This window comes from Nicotiana tabacum, chromosome 2 (genome assembly GCF_000715075.1).
Source record: "Nicotiana tabacum cultivar K326 chromosome 2, ASM71507v2, whole genome shotgun sequence".
NCBI lineage: Eukaryota > Viridiplantae > Streptophyta > Magnoliopsida > Solanales > Solanaceae > Nicotiana > Nicotiana tabacum.
The window spans coordinates 110,309,136-110,327,118 of record NC_134081.1 but is presented as its reverse complement, the minus strand read 5'-3'; the positions used below and the strand labels follow the sequence as shown (position 1 = coordinate 110,327,118).

The window sequence follows — 17,983 nt, the reverse complement described above, 5'->3', positions numbered from 1 at the left end:
GAGGGTCCGGGCAAAACGCCTGCCCTCGGGAGTATCGGGGCCATGATCCCAGGTTTAGTTCGAATCCCAAATGCCTCGGAGAGCATTACCATATAATCGAGCATGACCAACAAAGGTCGTAATATCCGTGACCAGCCAGATGTCACGGCGTGAATCTCGGCACGTATCGGCAGAAAATCGATGATTAGTCAAATAAAAGATTTTTATCTTTTATGGAATTGTACTTAGGGTAAAACTCCCCTATTATATAAAGGGGGTCTGACTATTCATTAGATATTGTAAACACATATCAAGGCAATATACTCTTATTTTCTCTGTTATTCAAAGTACATACTTTTGTTCATCAATCCATCAGTAACGTGAGCCCGGACATTTTATTAAGTTGTCACTAAGTCTGGGATCAGTCCTCTTGATTGGTTTGATAATTTATTACGTCATTTATCTATTTAATCTAACGCAATTTATCGTTTGTATTGAATTAACTCGCGTGTCCTTAAAATCACTTACAAATTTAATTGTTATCTATTTTTTTTAGAGTAAACAAAATTATTAAATTGATGACCCCTCCATGTGCATACACATTAATAAGAAGTTCAAGACAGATAACTGTGCACCCTTAATTCTCCGTAAGTTCGTCAAGTTGATTATTTCAATCATCATTTTTAAAAAAAAAAATTGCATTTTGTTGGATTATTCGTCAGTTTCTAGCTTCTTCTGTTTATATTGATTTTGAGTTCGATATAGTCATGGTGACGGCCATGATGCTGACATATTAACAACTAATAGACTACAAAAAATATACTCAATTTATAGTATTGGAAAGTTTTCTAACTGTTATGTACTATAATCCTCAAAAAGTATTGGACAATCTTGGGAATCTCCAAACCAGAAACAACTTGCGAAAAGCTGAGAATGGCTGCTTAATCTTGAATTATTTGAATTGAATGTAGATAACTTGTGCGGAGCAATGGTCATAAGTGTATGACAGAGAGATTAAAGAAATTAAGTCACAACTTAATTGATATTGTTGTAAATCATTTGGTCAATCATTTCCATAACAACTCTCAACATGTAATTCGGGTTTCCATACATACAGTCATAGTAATATGTCGATAAAAACTTATCCCAAACGAAAAATTAGAGTCCTATTATCTATAATATGTATATTATATGTATCTAATACTTATATATTTCAAAAATATAATATTTTTTCGATTATTATTTTTAAAAACGACTAAAATTATACATTTTTTTAAAATCATCATCTATATTTATTGCACAAACTTCTTAGAAGCAGGCAGCAATATAAAACACTTTAAAGTCAACAATATTGCATAGTCACAATTGTAACTTGTAGACTGAAGGTTTTTATGGTACATCCCGTGATTGGTGCAGCAGTAGGTGCATTATCATCTACAATGGTACAACTTTTGATGAGATAATTACTTTTGTATTTCCATCTAATGACAAACAAAAATGAAATCATTATTGAGTAATAATGCACGTCGCAACTTGTCCGCCGGTCATTAAATATTTCGTTCACTGTTGACTTAACTAACATTCGGCCTTTTATGTTGTACAGGAATTTTTGCTAACTTATTCAGCATCTATACCCGTGACAGAAGCTTGGTATTAAGAAATATCTTTCAATTTTAAACGAGAAGAAGGGTGGTAGGTCGTCCGTAAATTTAAGATGTGTAGATGATTTTATCGGACAAGTTTAAGTAGGGCGTTTGACGTAAAAATTGTAATTTTTGAAAAAAAATTAATATGTGGTGTTATAAGTTGAAAAATAATATTTAAAATTTGAATTATGTTTGGAGATGTATTTCACTTAAAAAATATTACAGTTTTGGGAGTGAAAAAGAATTCTGAAATTCTGAAAAAGTGATCAAAACCACTTTTTGGATTTTGAAAACTCATTTTCAAAAAGAAAATTTCAAAAACTTGTAAAATTTCATGCATAAACACATTTTTGAAAACAAAAATTTATGGACAAACGGGGCCTAAGATAACTTATATAATTTCCCTTAATTTTACTTTTTTTAAAACAAAGTAAGACTAGATAAAGACAACTATCTGAGTGTCTTATGGTTTGAACTTTACATTTTCTGACTGTTTCTACAAGACAACAGATTTCCAACGACTCTAGAATAAATTACATATTTTAAAGAAGAATAAAATCTTGATCAGATATGGTATCTACGGATCTGTATTTATTTAAAGTAAAGTTTGTTTTAGTTTTTCAAAAAAGATTGAAAGGAAGCATAAGAAATGGCCTAAGATTCAATCATCGGCCGTCTGCCGGCTCTAATGATTTAAATAACAATATAATATCTTGAACATAGTTAATGGAGTCTAGCACATATAGCAGTATATCCATATAGCCATATTATATAGGGTGCTATTTCTACATATTTTAATGAGTCTAGTGTAACCCCTCTTTTTTATATATATCTAGAAAACCTGCCGGGAACTTTAGGTGAATTTCTCTTTTATAGCTATCGGTTGGTGGTTAATGGTCCTTCAAGATCATAATTACATAATATCCAAAAAAAAAAACTAATTTAGGATCTAAATTTGATAGATTTAATAATATTATAATACTAAATATTATTTTTTTTAAATTATGAATTCTGAATTTGATATATATCATACGTACTGTATAAAAATAATGAGTTCAGTTGTAAAAATAATATACTCAATAACTCTATATCTGTCTTTGCTCTTACCTACTCCCTCCCGTCCATATTATGTTTTTCTAAAAATATTTGCACACTTCTTAATAGATATATTAAATATTGTTGATTATAAGACATTTATTTTTTCTTAAATATCTCATTTAAACTATACTCTCCTAAATGGAGTAGTAACACTACTAAAAAAAGGGAAAAAACCGACATGTTAGTCGGTAATTGGCAAAAATCAATCGAAAATCGACCGATTCATGATAGTCGGTAGAGCCAATCGACCGGCTTCGATCGGTATTTTTTGACTGATTTCGGTCGGTCAATTAAATTTCGAAAATGACCAAAAAAGAAAAAACTACTGAAAGAACTGACTGAAGTAGGTCGATATTTTTAATTATGTAATTAAAAAATGGATCATTTGAGAATCGAACCGGGGTACTGTGGCTGAATACTATTCTATCACTTAGCGAGTGGTGCATTTTGATTTTAGACTTTCTTTTATTTTAAGCAAAATACATAAAGACCCCATTAAACTTGTCCAAAAAATATGTTTGAACACTTAAACTAAGCGTGTGTTCTTTTGCCCTCATATTCTTGTTCGGAGTAAATTAAATAACACCCTAACACTATAATACCAGTTTCACAATGTGATGTGTTTTATACACGCGCCACATCATTGCCACATTAGCGCCACATTAGAGTCATATCAGCACCACGTTAGAGCCACGTCAGAAATTATCTAAATTTTGATTTTTTAACCTTTTGTTTCTTTTTGTCTATTCACATTTTTTTCCTTACTCATTATTTATGTACACTAATAAATCACTAATTAATTATTAAATTCCTCTTAATTATAATTTTTTCATCGAATTCTCATCCATAGATACACTATAAATTTAAATCCCTTCGATCTTGGTTTACTCTCCTCTTTTTTTTCCTTTATCTAATTATTTTTAATTTTTCATTTCAATCTTCAACATCCTCTATGATTTTTTTTCTGTTCAACTAACCGTAACAGAGAAAATACGAGAAAATGCTAAATTAATTTTTTAATTTTCAGAAAAAAGAATATTCATTGAATTACAAAACATAAAAAAAGAAGAAGATGAGTCAGAACAAAATTTGAACAAAAAAGAAGAAGAAAGAAGACGAGGAGCACTAGGGGGCGCGAATGGAGAAGAACGACGAAGGGGGTTAGAAGAAAGAGAAAGAAGATGGGCGGGTTAAAAAAATGAGAGGGCCCAATCTTTATTTTATTTTATTTTTATTATACATTAGCAGCGGGCCCACTTTCTTAAAAATTTCACTCACTTTTATTTTATTTCTTTTTTCTTTTTCTTTCATATCAGCCTTTAGGGTGTTATTTAATTCACCCCGAACAAGACTATGAGGTAAAAGAATATTCGTTTAGTTTAAGTGTTCAAATCTGTTTATGGACAAGTTTAATGAGGCCTTTATGTATTTTGCCTTTATTTTATTTATACTTTTTAATTGTATTTTCGCGCGAAAATAAAATTACCGACCGAAATCGGTTGATTTTTAAAATGACCGACCGAAATTACCGACGGAAAACGGTCAATTTTTTGAATATTAATTTTACTTTAGTTTAAAGAAAAAGCTAACCAAAGTTGGTTGGTTTCTTAAAAATAAATTTCGCGGGATGCAAAAATAGTTTTTCGTAATTTTGCGCCAAAAAACAGATAGAAGTCGGTCGGTTTCGTAAAAAAAATTTGATTTTTTTTTTTTTGAAAAACCGACCGACTTCAGTCGGTTTTTCGACCGATTTTTTGATTGACTGCGGTCGGTTTTGATCTAATTTCTAGTAGTGTAATAACGATATACTTGAAAAATAATAATAAATAATCCTTTCTTTTTTTTTTATTTAAAAAGGTCAAATATTATGAAACATATTTAATTTTGCCAAAATTACTAAAATTTGAAACTAGGGGAGATTATCAAGTAAAATTACTTGAATTACACGTCAAGAATCTCTTTTACAAGTCGAAATATTCCTGTTTCCTTTTTCCTGTTAGTTTATTATTAAAGTGTTTGTAGAAAACTAGAAGGTGAAAACTAATTTGTCACGTTTTTCAATTTGCACTTTCTCATGATGGTCCTTCTACCACAAGATAATGTACACAAGAAGACAAAGGCATAAATAAATTAAGCCATTTAACAGCTAGAGGAAAAAGGCAACTTCTGTATCATGTGTTGAGAATATATACACATCAGAGAATCTACCAGTGATCATATCTTGACTTTTGAATGACAGCTCGACTTAATAGTAAGAGAATTAATTAACCGGAACGGAAATTTCACAATAGTTATAAACAGTTGCATGAATCTTGAAAATTTTGAGTACCTTCACTTTACCATGCAAAGTTGAAGTGGATGTCAACTTGTCAAGTTCAAAATTCCAGCTTCAACAGTTCCATTTTCAATTAGGATTTCACCCACTGAATTCATGTTACCGTGGTAACAAAGAGAGAAGCTACCGCGTTCTTGTATTTGAATATTAAACTAAAGCATGATGTGCAACTTCAAATCATATATGTTCTAAACAAGGACTTATCTTTTGCTGGTGTGTGATTACTAAAATCAAAACAAGGCAAAATTAAGTTCATCTGGTTGGGCATTGGACTTGGACACTGGCGCTTTCTGCTGCTTAGATTATTTGACAACAACTTCAAGGAGTTTCTGGGCCTAATTCTGCCCACAAGTAGTCCAGCCAATATTATCACTAAAATTTGTACATTATATCATACTATTGGGCCGCCACAGATATACAGACAACAATAACAATTTGGACAACCATCTATTGCCTATTACAAACATTCTTATCTGATGTTATAATTGTTTTGCTCCTAATCTCTATATTGAATCAATTTTCTCCTTGGAGCTTACGAAGCTTAAGAACGACGTTGTCTTCTATCTTTACCTGTGGCCAATAAAAGAAAATCCAGCAGTCCAAAGACTTACAACTAAAAATAAGGAAACGAATTTTGGGGAAAACAAAACCTGAACAAGAAATCTAAATGGAACACAGAAAAAGTACATTCAAATTCAAAGGATAAATAAGTGCGGGTGGAACACAGAAAAAGTACATTCAAATTCAAAGGATAAATATAAGTGCCCCTTCGCAGGATCGAACTACAGACCTTCAGTTTACAAGACTGACGCTCTACCACTGAGCTATAGGGGCTTATTTGTTAAATTGTGAGTCATTACAATATTTAGTTCATAAGTCTTGTATACGTATCGACACATTTCAAGAATTAATTAATACGACTTTCATGAGGACGTTAAAATAATGCTATCACATGTTGTGATTGGGACCCTGGGCTCCAGGTTTAGTCAACAAAGGCCCAATTCATTAGATCCCATCTTCAAGACTAAGGCCCATTTCATACAAAGACAACAACAAACAAAGGGAAAAACTATACAGTATAGCCGTTCCAAAAAATAATAGCCAGAAATTTATATATTTCTTGTATATTAACGTATAATATGATATACTATGCATATCTTATAGTATATATTTTTGGTTTATTTGGCTATTCGATGTAATTATTTTTGATCGGGCGGTCAAATGTGTAACTTGCCCAGTTTAATTTAGTGGTAGTTAACACAACTCTTTATACTGTATGCTGCATATAATAGTGGAGTAGCAAACAACCAAATAAATAAAAAAAGATACCAGACTGTAGGAATGTTTATTTACTTAATTAATTTTGGATGAACAGCGATGTGTACTAAAGTAATGAGGCAAATTCTTCCTTTTAATTTAAACACACGTACTACTAGTCAAGCAAAGAGGTTTATTAAGTGGGAAAATAAGTCACGGTGATGGTGACAATATGGACCTTAATATTTCCAGTCAAAATTGGATTTATAATCAGTTTACAGTTATTAATCCCAATTTGACCCTAATTATCAACTTATTAAATCAATCACTCCTTTTCCCTTTCCCTTTTCCCAATTTGATGATTTTGTTTTCTTTTTTGGTTTATTTTTGGAATGGGTCGATTTATTTTGTTGGATGTAACGCCTTTCCGTACAAGTTTACAATAGATAGGGGAGTAAGTAACAGAAGAGCCAAATTTGGAAAAATAGTGAGCGCTAACGCTACTAATATAGTCTTGTTTTTCCTCGTCCTTCTCGTCTTCCAATTGTTGCGCCGGTCGCCCGGCCCCAAACAAGACAAAGAGTATACTCTTAAGAAACCCCACAAAAAGAAAACAACTATAAAATATTGCCACTCTGTTTCTCACTGTTGTTTAGCTTTCTTGCTTTTTTCTTTCCCGATCAACATCAACAAACACCTCCTTGTGTTTTTCTTAGACGGCCATAAAATTTCGCTCAACTCTTTCTTTCTCACCAATTCTGAAAAATATGAATGACCTGCTAGCGGTTAGTTTATTTTCTTAGACTCCTGTATACTTTTGCTGTTTTGATTACTATGAAATAAAAAAAAATGAACTTTTTTGTTACTTCTATTGTTTAGCCTCCTAGATTTCAGTTTTTATGATCATAGTTTGTGCTTTCGTTTAATTTCGTTGTGAATTGAATTCCGTATCTTAAGTTTGCTTATACTAGTCTGGTGAAATTTGTAAAGATTGGATTTTTATGTAAGTTGGTTTGTTATATCATATGTATCAACTTATTACTTGGTTATTCAACTAGTAAATATGTCTTTTTATGCACCCTAAGTGTGTGGTGGGTTGAGAACCATGAGGTCTCGGTTCAAATCGTTGGGTAACAGAATTACGTGGTACATGTGTGGGAGGTAGCAGTTATCCTATAGAATTAGTCGAGCTACGTGCAAGCTGGTTCGGACACCACAATATCAAAATAAAAAATCAGTCTTTTTATTGTAGAGTTTGAACGAGAATTAAGGTTACTCCTCCATATCCTTATTTATTTAGTTATGCTTTTTCTTGTCTTTCCTGCTAGCTATTGCCTAACTGCAGATATATTGATAAATTGGAGTTTTTGTTTGTTCTCCTAATAATTTTGTTTTGATATTTATGTATATCACATATTCACATTATCTTGTACTTCAAGCACTTGTTATGAACGTTTGTACATTAATCGTTGTTTGGCTTCAAGTAAGGGGAATTATGTTATATTGAGATTTATTGTTTTGCAATTTTTGTTACTCTTTCAGGATTCAAGCTTCGTTAGTGCCAAAGATAATGCTTCCAAAGAATCTGACATTGAGATGGGCAATCGGTTTACGAGGAGCCAGTCAGATTCAGGAATGGACACCTTCAATAAGCAGGTATTACTTCATTGACCCAGGAGTTAGTTTAAGATGATCGAAGTAGTGCAATTCTCATATAAAGATAAACTTTAAGAACCAAATTTTCACACGTTTATTCTCTGATCGCCTTGCTTCTCACATATGTTACTTTCCCTTGTAGATACAAGAAATCGAGAAACAGGTTGATAAACTATCTGGTTTGCTGAAGAGCCTTAAGGTATTTAATCTGTTATAATTATTATTTTCCTTATCAAGTAAGAGCCTTAAGGTATTCTCATACATATTCTGTGCCTTTTTTAATAGTTTTAATTGCTTTTCAGAAGCCATTTGGATCTATTTATACTTTCTTCTTTTGAAAAGCTGCTATGCTACCTATATATATTGTCCCACTGTTAAGACAATGAAGTCTTGGCTCCATTGAGGCCTGCTTTTGCATACTTTAAATTTTCAGTAAAATTGGTTCTGGCAAATTGAGTGAATTGAATAGCTTTCTTGAGTTGTAAGGGTATATTTCTTTTACAATATTGTTCCAGAGTACTGTTTGAGGTAGGTAGTCACATTGGTTCAAAATCTTTTCAGCTGTGTTTCTTTTGGTTGTTTGGGGATGGGGTTGAGGGTACTATCTTGTAATTCAGTTGATGGGCTCTTGAAAATGACATACTCAAGGGAACACATAGCGCGTTCACAATCTGCAAGATCATCAATTCAGAAGATGTTCCGGTGATTTGGCTGACAAATACTCACTTAATCTTTGAGGTTTACCAAATCTGGAACTTGAAAAATGAATTAAAGGCTTGGGGATAAATGTACATTGAAAATAACATCCCCTGATGTACTGTGGAAGTCTGTTGCTTAAGAAGAACTATTGGTAGCTGTGTAATCGGTTTCATTATGCATTTCAAGCACTGATCATCACTATTATTGGAGAACTTAAGAATAACTATGGTGCTGCTTTAACTTTGTGATTCTAACTCATTGTATGCTAAGAAAGATGACGGATTAAGGGACGGAACAGGAACATGTGATGTGAACTTGGGTTCAGGTTTTTCTCCTTATGCAGGAGAAAAGTAAAAAAGTAAAAGGAGGCAGTTTTGCACCCAAGGATGTGAGCTAGGGGTCAATGAAGTGGGTTAAAACCATTGTAGGAGAAAAGTAAACAAGTAAAAGGAGGCAGTTTTGCACCCAAGGATGTGAGCTAGGGGTCAATGAAGTGGGTTAAAACCATTGTACACTCGAATCCCAACTAAGGTAGCAACTACATGCTAAAATAATCGAGGTGCGTACAAGCTAGCCCAGATACTTCTTTTGGACCCAAAAGATAATCTTTGTTTGCAGTCTGAGAAAATAGTTGGTTGACAAAAACTTAAGAGCCAACTAGGCAATATTTCATAAGGAATCAGAGTAGTTGTAGTGGTTACGACAAATTAGTCATAGCTAATTAGTATTTTGTTTTTCTTCTAATCTTTAAATAATCAAAATATCACCTCCGCAATGTACTGTAGAAGTTTGTTACTTAAGAAGAGTGTTGGCAGATGTATACTGGGTTTCATTCTACAGGAGATCGGAACTATTACTTGAGAATTTCAGAACAGCTAGGGTGCTTGCTTTAACTTTGTGATTCTGTTGGCTTGTATGCTGAGGAGGATGACATTTAAAGGATGGCGTAGGATAACAGTCTGAATATTGGTTCGAGTATGGAGGCTAGTTGGGGAAAAAAAGAGACTTTAAATTGCCCTTTAAATGGCAAAATATAATCTTCAATTCTTTATTGCCAGTCTGAGAAAATAGTTTGTTATAGAAAATTAAGAGGCTATTTGGAATTGGTATGGCCCTTTGTTCCAATTAGCTGCTAAAAGCAAGAAGTCAGGATAAATTGTTGGCTCCCTAAGAATGTGCTCTCAGACGAGTGTTTAGACAGCGGAGAAGATAAATAGGCTCGTGGTCATATACATTTCTTCTGCCAAAACAGCAGTGAGAGTAAAGGATTATGATGTATGTTCATGAGGTTTATACTTAGAGATTGAATAGGCAAAAACATCTATACAAAAACAAGACACCAAGCTAGTGGCCAGTGGATCTGGAATATATCAGTTGTGGTGGGAGAAGCAGGGAAGTGGATAAAGTGGGTTACTTCGACTCAAGGTCATTTTTAAAATATTAAGTTACCAACCGTTTTAATGCCCAAGGTTTACAAAGTAAGTTCCTTTTGATAAGTTGATAAAATAACTTCTATTACATGGATGGAACTTTCCAGATATGCTACTAGTCTACTACTACAGAAAGTTGGTCGTGGTGTGAGCTCATGAGTGGATTGATTAAATTATTTCCTTTAAAGTTTGGAATGCCTGACATTTTGTTCAAGGAGTTTGTTTGATTAGTTAATGCGTTTAACTGGACCTATATCAGTACTCTTTAATGGGGAGAGTTCGATAATTTCTTGGATTCATAGCTTGAGGATGTTTGTGTGTGTCCTTGGGTTCACTAAAACCTCGTTAACTTTCCTTGCATTTTGAAGCTAAATGCTCAAGTTAAGCAATTAATTGCATGTGTTCTGATCTTTCATCTGATTATAATTTCTTTACCCTTTCTCTAGTAGGAGATTATTTACTAACTGAAATTATCTTTCAGGATGCTAATGAGGAATCAAAATCTGTTACTAAAGCATCGGCAATGAAAGGTCGGATAAGTATTTCATATTGTTTTGTATATCTAACAGATTAACTATTCATCTTTTATTATTCTGATCTCTTTTACCTTTAAATGGTTATTGTATCATGAAAATATAACTGAAAGATAGTCAAGTTGGTCAGTCAACAGAAGGCAAACATTTTCTTAATCCATTTACTATAATACACTTGTGAAATATTAACATGGATAAGTTTATCTATCACTGAAGAGAAAATTGGCCTTTGTTCCTTTACTATGAACCTAAAAGGCAAGTTGATTTTTAGCCAAGTGCTGACTGACTTGCTATTAGAAGGCAAGTTGATATGTAACATATTTACTAGTATTAGAATACTTGTGTGGTTAAATATATGACTTTCAAATACAGCAGTTTAAGTTTGTCTCATCGAATTATTTGTTTCTTGATAATCTGTAGTCTGCTAACCACGAGTTCTCAAAAAGCGGTTTTATTTTTTTCCAGCTATAAGGAAGCGGATGGAGAAAGATATAGACGAAGTTGGGAAGATTGCTAGAAATGTCAAAGCAAAAATAGAAGCAATAAATAAAGAGGTAAAATTATTTATTCTCTATATATTTGGGTCACCCAAGCAGTTTTTGAGATCAATATTCATCATTTAAAAGCACTCTAATGGTTCACTTTTCTTTAGAACTTGGCTAATCGACAAAAGCCTGGATGTGGAAAGGGTACAAGTGTTGACAGATCAAGGACAAATATGACCAAGTACATTTAATGAACAGAATTTTTCATATTGCTTGATGTTGTTTTCCACCTCTTGTGCTTGAGCAAACATAATCATGTTCTTCCTTTTTATTGTTGATCTGCAGTGCCTTGACAAAGAGGTTCAGAGACGTTATGATAGAATTTCAGGTTTAGACAAGCTTTGTTATTTGGCTTGTGCTGACTTTTCTCTTCGATTTATTCGTTGTGATTTATGTTCTTCCAGACATTAAGGCAGAGGATAGACAACGAATATCGTGAGGTTGTAGAGCGAAGGGTGATCACAGGTTTCGATCCCACTTTTTATTCCAAAAGAAATATAACTTTAGACATCTGCTTATCAATGTATATATTTCCATATGTTGGTTGATCTAATAAGTGGTTTTATTCTTTTCTTATCTCACAACTGAACAGTCACGGGAACTAGACCGGATGAGGAGGTGAGTGGAGTACTGCGAATTATAATTCTGATAAATACAATTGCTTTTACTAATTGTTATTCTAATGATCATGTTAGACTATCAACAACCTGATAGAAACCGGAAACAGCGAACAAATCTTCCAAAATGCTATTCAAGGAACAGGGCGTGGACAGGTACCTCTTACTACATCATTCTCTTACAGTAAATACCTTACGCAGCCTAGTCAGCAAGTTTGTATGCACGACCACAGGCTGAATATATTTTATATACTTAGAGCGTTCAGTTTTGCAACAAATTGTGTGTTTCATTAAATATCATTTGTCTATCCTTCTCATTTTCTCCTCCTATTTCAGCTGATAATAAGCCCAATTGCAGGTCCTAAGCACCGTAGAAGAAATTCATGAAAGACATGATGCAGTGAAGGAAATTGAGAGAAAGCTTCTCGATCTGCATCAGATTTATCTAGACATGGCGGTTCTGGTTGAAGCTCAAGGAGACTTGTTAGATAATATTGAATCCCAGGTTTGCTTTTTAATCCCTCCCATTATTTCTACCTTAAAAAACGAAAGGGTCTCCACACCACTATATCGGATTTCTCAATGGAGATTTTGTTCAGGTGACAAATACAGTTGATCATGTCCAATCAGGGACAACTGCTCTTCAGACTGCAAAGAAACTACAAAGGGGCTCTCGAAAGTGCATGTGCATTGCCACTATAATTATCTTAATTATAGCAGCTTTAATAGTTGTCCCCATCGTTGTCAAACAACCTTGGAAGAGTAACAAGGGCGCTTGATTGTTTGTGTTCGAGCTATGTTTGCAACTGTTTGTGTGTTTGTCTTTGGCTTATTGCGGGATAGAAAGTTAAACGTCTACAATTTCACACGAGTCGTGTTAGCTTGTCTATAGTTTCCTTGTTGATTATATTCTTTTGTTTTGGTCACTTTGTTAACTAGATCTTGGTGTAAATTGTCTGCAAATTGTCCATGGATTTGTGGAAAAGTATATATCTTTTTAAGTCGTAAAAAATATCTTATAACAGAATCTGATATGAATTCTGCCCTGTGCTAGAGATATTGATAGCGTAAAATGGACTAATCTTTTAACGGATAGCTAACCCCATCTTTTTTTTTGTGTCTATTTTTCACTTTTCTAGCTATTTGCATAGTTCGTCAAATTAGAGAGGTTAGAGTTGCTTATGTATTGATGTTGTAAGGTAAAAATTAAAGACAATTTATTACTAGTATTTTTTTTAACTAGCTTGATACAATTATTGTTTTAATGGCCACCAAGCTTCTTCAGATAATCCATTCATATAAACATATAGTTGATGATTCTGACCAACAAATAAATATATAAATAATCGAATTCAGAATTCAAATTTTCAGCTAGCGTTTCTAAGTTTTGTGAATCTTCACGCTTAGACACTGTTATTTTGCAAAGCAACTATTATTATATCAAAATACGGCTTTTAATTGTAATTTCTTAATTGACCTTAAAATATCAATTTTGTATACTGAACAAGATTTTGCAGTTTTGGAATTTTGTGAAATGTTCTCGATCGAAAAGACAATGAGGGAGGTATTTAAGCAGAAAAAAATCTTAGATTTTCAGAAGGTTTCGTTTGACTACGATTCTTTACATCTTCAGGAGGAAATGGACCTACTTTTCAATTGTTATTTTCAATTATAGCAAGTAAAAAATATTATTAGAACATGTTACATATTTTAAGATGCCTTAAAGTAGAATATCATATAAGGACGTACAGGATGTAAATTATATTTTTCTCAGGTATCAGCATTAGGGAGCAAATTTTGAGAAATGATGGATAAGAGGACGTTGAGCTTTGAAAATTTACTGTTTTAATTGATAGGAGAAAATATTTTGGAATTGCTTAAGTCAAGTGCTTAACTTTTTGTTGGTTCAATTTGTTTCTCTGGATTTATAGGTGAGATATGCAGTGGACCACGTTAACATGGGTACAGATGCACTTCAAACTGCAAAGAGCTTACAGAAGAAATCAAGAAAATGCACGATAATAGCCATAATTATTCTTCTGATTATTGCTGCCGTTGTCGTGCTCTCGGTTCTTAAACCTTGGAAGAAATAATCAGTAACACATAATCAACATTACTTGCTCTGAATTCATTTCTTACTGGCCTCATTCCCATACCACTCTCTTTTTTCTCTTCTTTTGTTATGTGTATCATCCTTTTTCTTTTCAAGTTGTATTTTTTTAGTAAGTTGCCAGTCAAATTGTCTCTGTGTGACCTATAGATCACGGGTTCGAGTCGTGGAATCAGCCGCTGATGCTTGCATTAGGATAGGCTGCCTACATCACCCTCCCGGGTGGGTTGCGGCTCTTTCTCATACATTGCATGAACGTGGAATGCTCGTGTACTGGCTGCCCTTTAATAAGTTGCCAATATTGCATATGGGATAATAAGATTTAACTAATGATTCTTTTCCTTACACTTCGGATAAAAATATTTCCTAATTGGTTGACTAACAAGTTTCATATTGAACACAATTAATGTTTCTCAGCTAACTTCAGGTAAGGGATAATCGGTTTGCAAATATTAAATCAGAGTCGATTAATCCTCAATGAGGTAAGGTCTTTGCTTCACATCCTTGAGTTATTATCTCACAAATCATTAGATTATTTCTTGGAGCTAAATTTTGGAGCCTAGTGAAAGGATCAACAAATTCATTAAGCAGCAACAGGAAATCGGGCACAATTTTAAGTCCAAATAAAGATAGAGATACAAATAGTAAACTACTAGGCAATTTGAGGGCCAAAATAATGCCCGAAATGATTCAAATCCCTGAAAAATTATTAAAAAGCTGAAAACAAAATTATTGCACTTGAAGTCCACAACTTGAAAATTGAGATTGTTCCAAAGCTCCCCACATCTTCTTCATCCTACAAAAGAACTCTCTTTTTGTCTCTTACATCCTTGCCTTTGCAATCACCATACTTCCATCACCCAAATTTGTTGTTCCTTCCCTTGTCCACTTCTCCTCAAATTGCTCCTCAGTCACTCCTGCAAATTACCAGATTTCACATACTCTGTTACTTATAATTCTTCTTGAATTTAACTTATATACACTAACTTTTATACTACCAGTGCATTTTAATCCATCTTAGTAGGTGATATGTTGTGACTTGATAGTATAATGTATACAATCAGTATATATGAGTTAAACTCATAACCTCTCTATAACAACCTTGTTTGTTATAATATTTTTTTGTTGTTACTGTAAAGTGTTGTTATAGAGAATATATATCATAATATGAAAATTGATTCCGAAGAAAACTTGGCCTTTACAGTGAAGTGTTGATATAAAGAATGACTGTTATAGGTTGGTTGTTATAGATAAGCATAAAAGATGTGCAAAACTTTAGGGATAGGGTAAGATGTTGTACCTTTGCCCATAGCAGCAGTAGAGGTGATACCTCCTTGGACAGTCCTCAGAACTCTATCATAGTAATTAGCACCAGACCATTTCTGATGAGCCAATGTGTCAACTCCATGGGCTCTCTCCTCTCTCTGTATTTTCTCCACATAGGCCAGCATTCCCCTCCTTGCGAAATCCTTAGCAAACGTGTCAACAATAAGGGCATCAGCATGAAAACCAGCCAAAGTAATGAACTGCCAACAGTAACCCAACTTGGCTATTCTTGGAATGAAATCCATCATTTGTGCATCATTCATTCCTGATGCATCCCAATTGAAAGATGGAGATAAATTATAAGCCAACATAATTTGAGGCCTCATTGACTTAACTCCCTCAGCAAATTTGGTGCATTCAACCATATCAGGACTTGAGGTTTCCATCCATATTATATCAGCATGGTTTGCAAAAGCCCAACCACGTACAACTGCAGCTTCTACTGAACCTTGAAACCTGTAGAAACCTTCTCTGGTTCTTGGCAAGTCCCAGTCCCAGAAAAGATTTGGAAGTCCAAGTCTTTCAGTAATTTCACGAGCTTGCTCATGTGAAAGGCATTTTTCAAAACTTGAATGAGCCATCCACTCGTTCAATCTCCTTTGCTTTTCGGACTCCGTAACGTTCATTTTCTTGATTGCATCCACCACACATTGAGAAAATGTCTTGAGTTCAGCCATTGCTAGCCATTTATCCTCAAGGGCTTGAAGTTCAGGCCCGGTTTTGCCCGCTGCCATAGCTTCGGACATAAGAGTAGCCAAACTTTTCCCCTTCAGATTCGGGTTCGATACACCCAAAATAAACTGGTGATCCCTTGTATCCACATTGGTTTGGATCAGGGTTGCTGCTACAGCATCAGTACGAGCCACAAGAACCGTTTCCGTTCCCATAACATCAAACTGCAATCTTGCAGCCACTAGCCTGTTGATGTGTTCACTGATAGCAACAAGAACTTTACCAGCCATATGACCACATTTCTTGGTCACAGATGACTGATCCTCAATGTGGACTCCAGCGGCACCGCGCTCAACGAAAAGCTTGCAAAGCTTGACAGTAGCAGTAGCACCACCAAATCCAGTATCACCATCAGCAATAATCGGCTTCAAATAATCAATAAATGGAGTTCTTGCCCTCTCTTCTCTACTCATGCTCATTCTTGCTTCCCTTTGTTTCCTATCATGATACTGTTGAGCCATAAACAGATGTTCCACTTTGTTTGGAACAGTATCATAAGGGTAATCAGCAAGATCAGGGCCTGGTTCATTGGATGTGGTGTGAGTAGAGGAACACTGCCAACCAGAAACATAGATGGAGTCCAAATGTTTGGCCATCATAGTAACTTGAACAGGGTCAAGTGCACCAAAAGTTCTAGAGGCAGTGCCATTGGCTTGGTGAGTTTTGAGTGTTCTCCACAGCTTCTTGGCTAACTCATTGGATGCATAGCTTTGTCTCATAGTACCTCTTAGTGCTACCACATCCCTAGCAGAATATGGCCTCTTGGTTAGCTGGAACCTCTCTGAGTTCCACCATGCTTGCACCTCTGCTACCTCTACTTCAAATCTCCTTTCCTCTTCCATTATCTGTTCATGCAAATATTCCACAAATTAAAAATACTACGTAAAGAAGCATATAAAGACATTGTTAGGCTCAAAGAAACCAAAGATACCCCTAAATTGATGTGATGTTATTCATTTTCAGAGGCGGATCCGGAATTTGAAGTTACTAGGTTCAGTATTCTAGTTCTTTGAGGTTACTGAGTTCTAAATTAAGAGTTTGTATATATTCAATAGATTTATTAAGAAAACTGGGAATCTGGACAGTCTTTTTCAAGAAGGTGTCACACTATTATTCCTATATAGCCTCTCTTTTTTTTCCAGCTACAAATGTAGTATTTTCGAACACCAAACAAATATCTTACAACAATTATCATGCCTTACTCATAAATAACTTGAAATCAACTATATGAATTTTCGTTGTTCATGTCGCTTCATATGCAAACAAATCTTGAATGGAAAACAAAAATGATGTTGAAATCTTACCATTGATGGAACTGAGAAAGATGCAGCCATGGCTAGAACTCAATATTTTTGTTTAGTGTACACAAGTTTGTTTCTATACAAATGCTATAATGAATTGTTGATGTAATGGCTGAGGAAAGGACCTCAATTTATAGTAGTGAAGATAGATGAAGGTTCTTAAAACTGATGCCAAAGGATAAGAAAAAGAAAAAATAATAATTTTCCACATCATTTCACCAATTAATTTTAGGTCTTATCTATTTATTTATTTTCATGAAGATAAAACTGAAGCTTTGCCTAAAAGGTGTAGATATCGAGGCAATGGCGGTTTCGAGCCATGGTTTTGCAACTGTGATTGTCCGTTTCCTTCTTGTATGACCTCACTCATTATAATTGTAACTACTTCTGATTTTCTTTTTAAATTGTTGCTTTTTGCACCATGCCACTCTCTCCTTTCCCTTTTGTCGTTGGTTTTCTATCTTGGGAGTAGATCCAGAAGGAACTAGTTGGATTGTTTAACTGGACATCAAAAAAATAACTAAATGGTATCAATTAGTAGTATATAATTTGTTTTCGATGATTAATACATAGGTTTAATTTCATTCTTCATACATAGAGAATTATCAAGTGAAGGCATGCATAATTTATGCATAGACGTAGAAGGAAGGGTGACAACGACTTAGAAAAAAGGTGACACTTGCAAAAGAATTCCCCATTTGTTCAAATTCAAAACGAAG

The 17,983-nt window shown here is 34.1% G+C and overlaps 2 protein-coding genes and 1 non-coding gene across 4 annotated transcripts; 1 reads left to right on the top strand and 2 right to left on the bottom strand.

The window, feature by feature from the left end:
• Positions 1 to 5,820: 5,820 nt before the first annotated feature.
• TRNAT-UGU (transfer RNA threonine (anticodon UGU)) lies at positions 5,821 to 5,892 on the bottom strand. Its single transcript has one exon. It is a non-coding gene; the product is annotated as a tRNA-Thr (tRNA).
• Positions 5,893 to 6,785: 893 nt separating this feature from the next.
• LOC107818960 (syntaxin-132-like) lies at positions 6,786 to 14,798 on the top strand. 2 transcript variants are annotated; one of them, XM_016645043.2, is made up of 12 exons: positions 6,786 to 7,100; positions 7,858 to 7,971; positions 8,114 to 8,170; positions 10,582 to 10,630; positions 11,099 to 11,187; positions 11,286 to 11,359; positions 11,464 to 11,506; positions 11,583 to 11,643; positions 11,771 to 11,796; positions 11,874 to 11,951; positions 12,154 to 12,300; positions 13,727 to 14,798. In XM_016645043.2, exons 1-12 carry the CDS (start codon positions 7,083 to 7,085, stop codon positions 13,886 to 13,888), a joined length of 918 nt encoding a protein of 305 aa, XP_016500529.1. In that variant the 5' UTR covers positions 6,786 to 7,082; the 3' UTR covers positions 13,889 to 14,798. The 2 variants fall into 2 exon arrangements, with proteins under 2 accessions (XP_016500529.1, XP_016500528.2); XM_016645042.2 differs by lacking the exon at positions 13,727 to 14,798 and adding an exon at positions 12,395 to 12,833 and having other exon boundaries at positions 6,788 to 7,100.
• Positions 14,469 to 17,425, bottom strand: LOC107818961 (isocitrate lyase). The gene is made up of 3 exons (XM_016645044.2): positions 17,268 to 17,425; positions 15,206 to 16,808; positions 14,469 to 14,822 (listed from the first exon to the last, which is right to left on the bottom strand). The coding sequence occupies exons 1-3, from the start codon at positions 17,295 to 17,297 to the stop codon at positions 14,728 to 14,730; spliced, it is 1,728 nt and encodes a 575-aa protein (XP_016500530.1). The 5' UTR covers positions 17,298 to 17,425; the 3' UTR covers positions 14,469 to 14,727.
• Positions 17,426 to 17,983: the final 558 nt, after the last annotated feature.

Excerpts from the sequence above, each read along its gene's own strand:
- LOC107818960 (XM_016645042.2), top strand. Across the intron at positions 10,631-11,098 it reads TAAAGCATCGGCAATGAAAG|CTATAAGGAAGCGGATGGAG; the intron begins GTCGGATAAGTA and ends ATTTTTTTCCAG. Across the intron at positions 11,507-11,582 it reads ACGTTATGATAGAATTTCAG|ACATTAAGGCAGAGGATAGA; the intron begins GTTTAGACAAGC and ends ATGTTCTTCCAG.
- LOC107818961 (XM_016645044.2), bottom strand. The coding sequence starts at position 17,297 with ATGGCTGCATCTTTCTCAGTTCCATCAATG. Across the intron at positions 16,809-17,267 it reads CTTTCTCAGTTCCATCAATG|ATAATGGAAGAGGAAAGGAG; the intron begins GTAAGATTTCAA and ends TTGCATGAACAG. Across the intron at positions 14,823-15,205 it reads TACTGCTGCTATGGGCAAAG|GAGTGACTGAGGAGCAATTT; the intron begins GTACAACATCTT and ends GGTAATTTGCAG.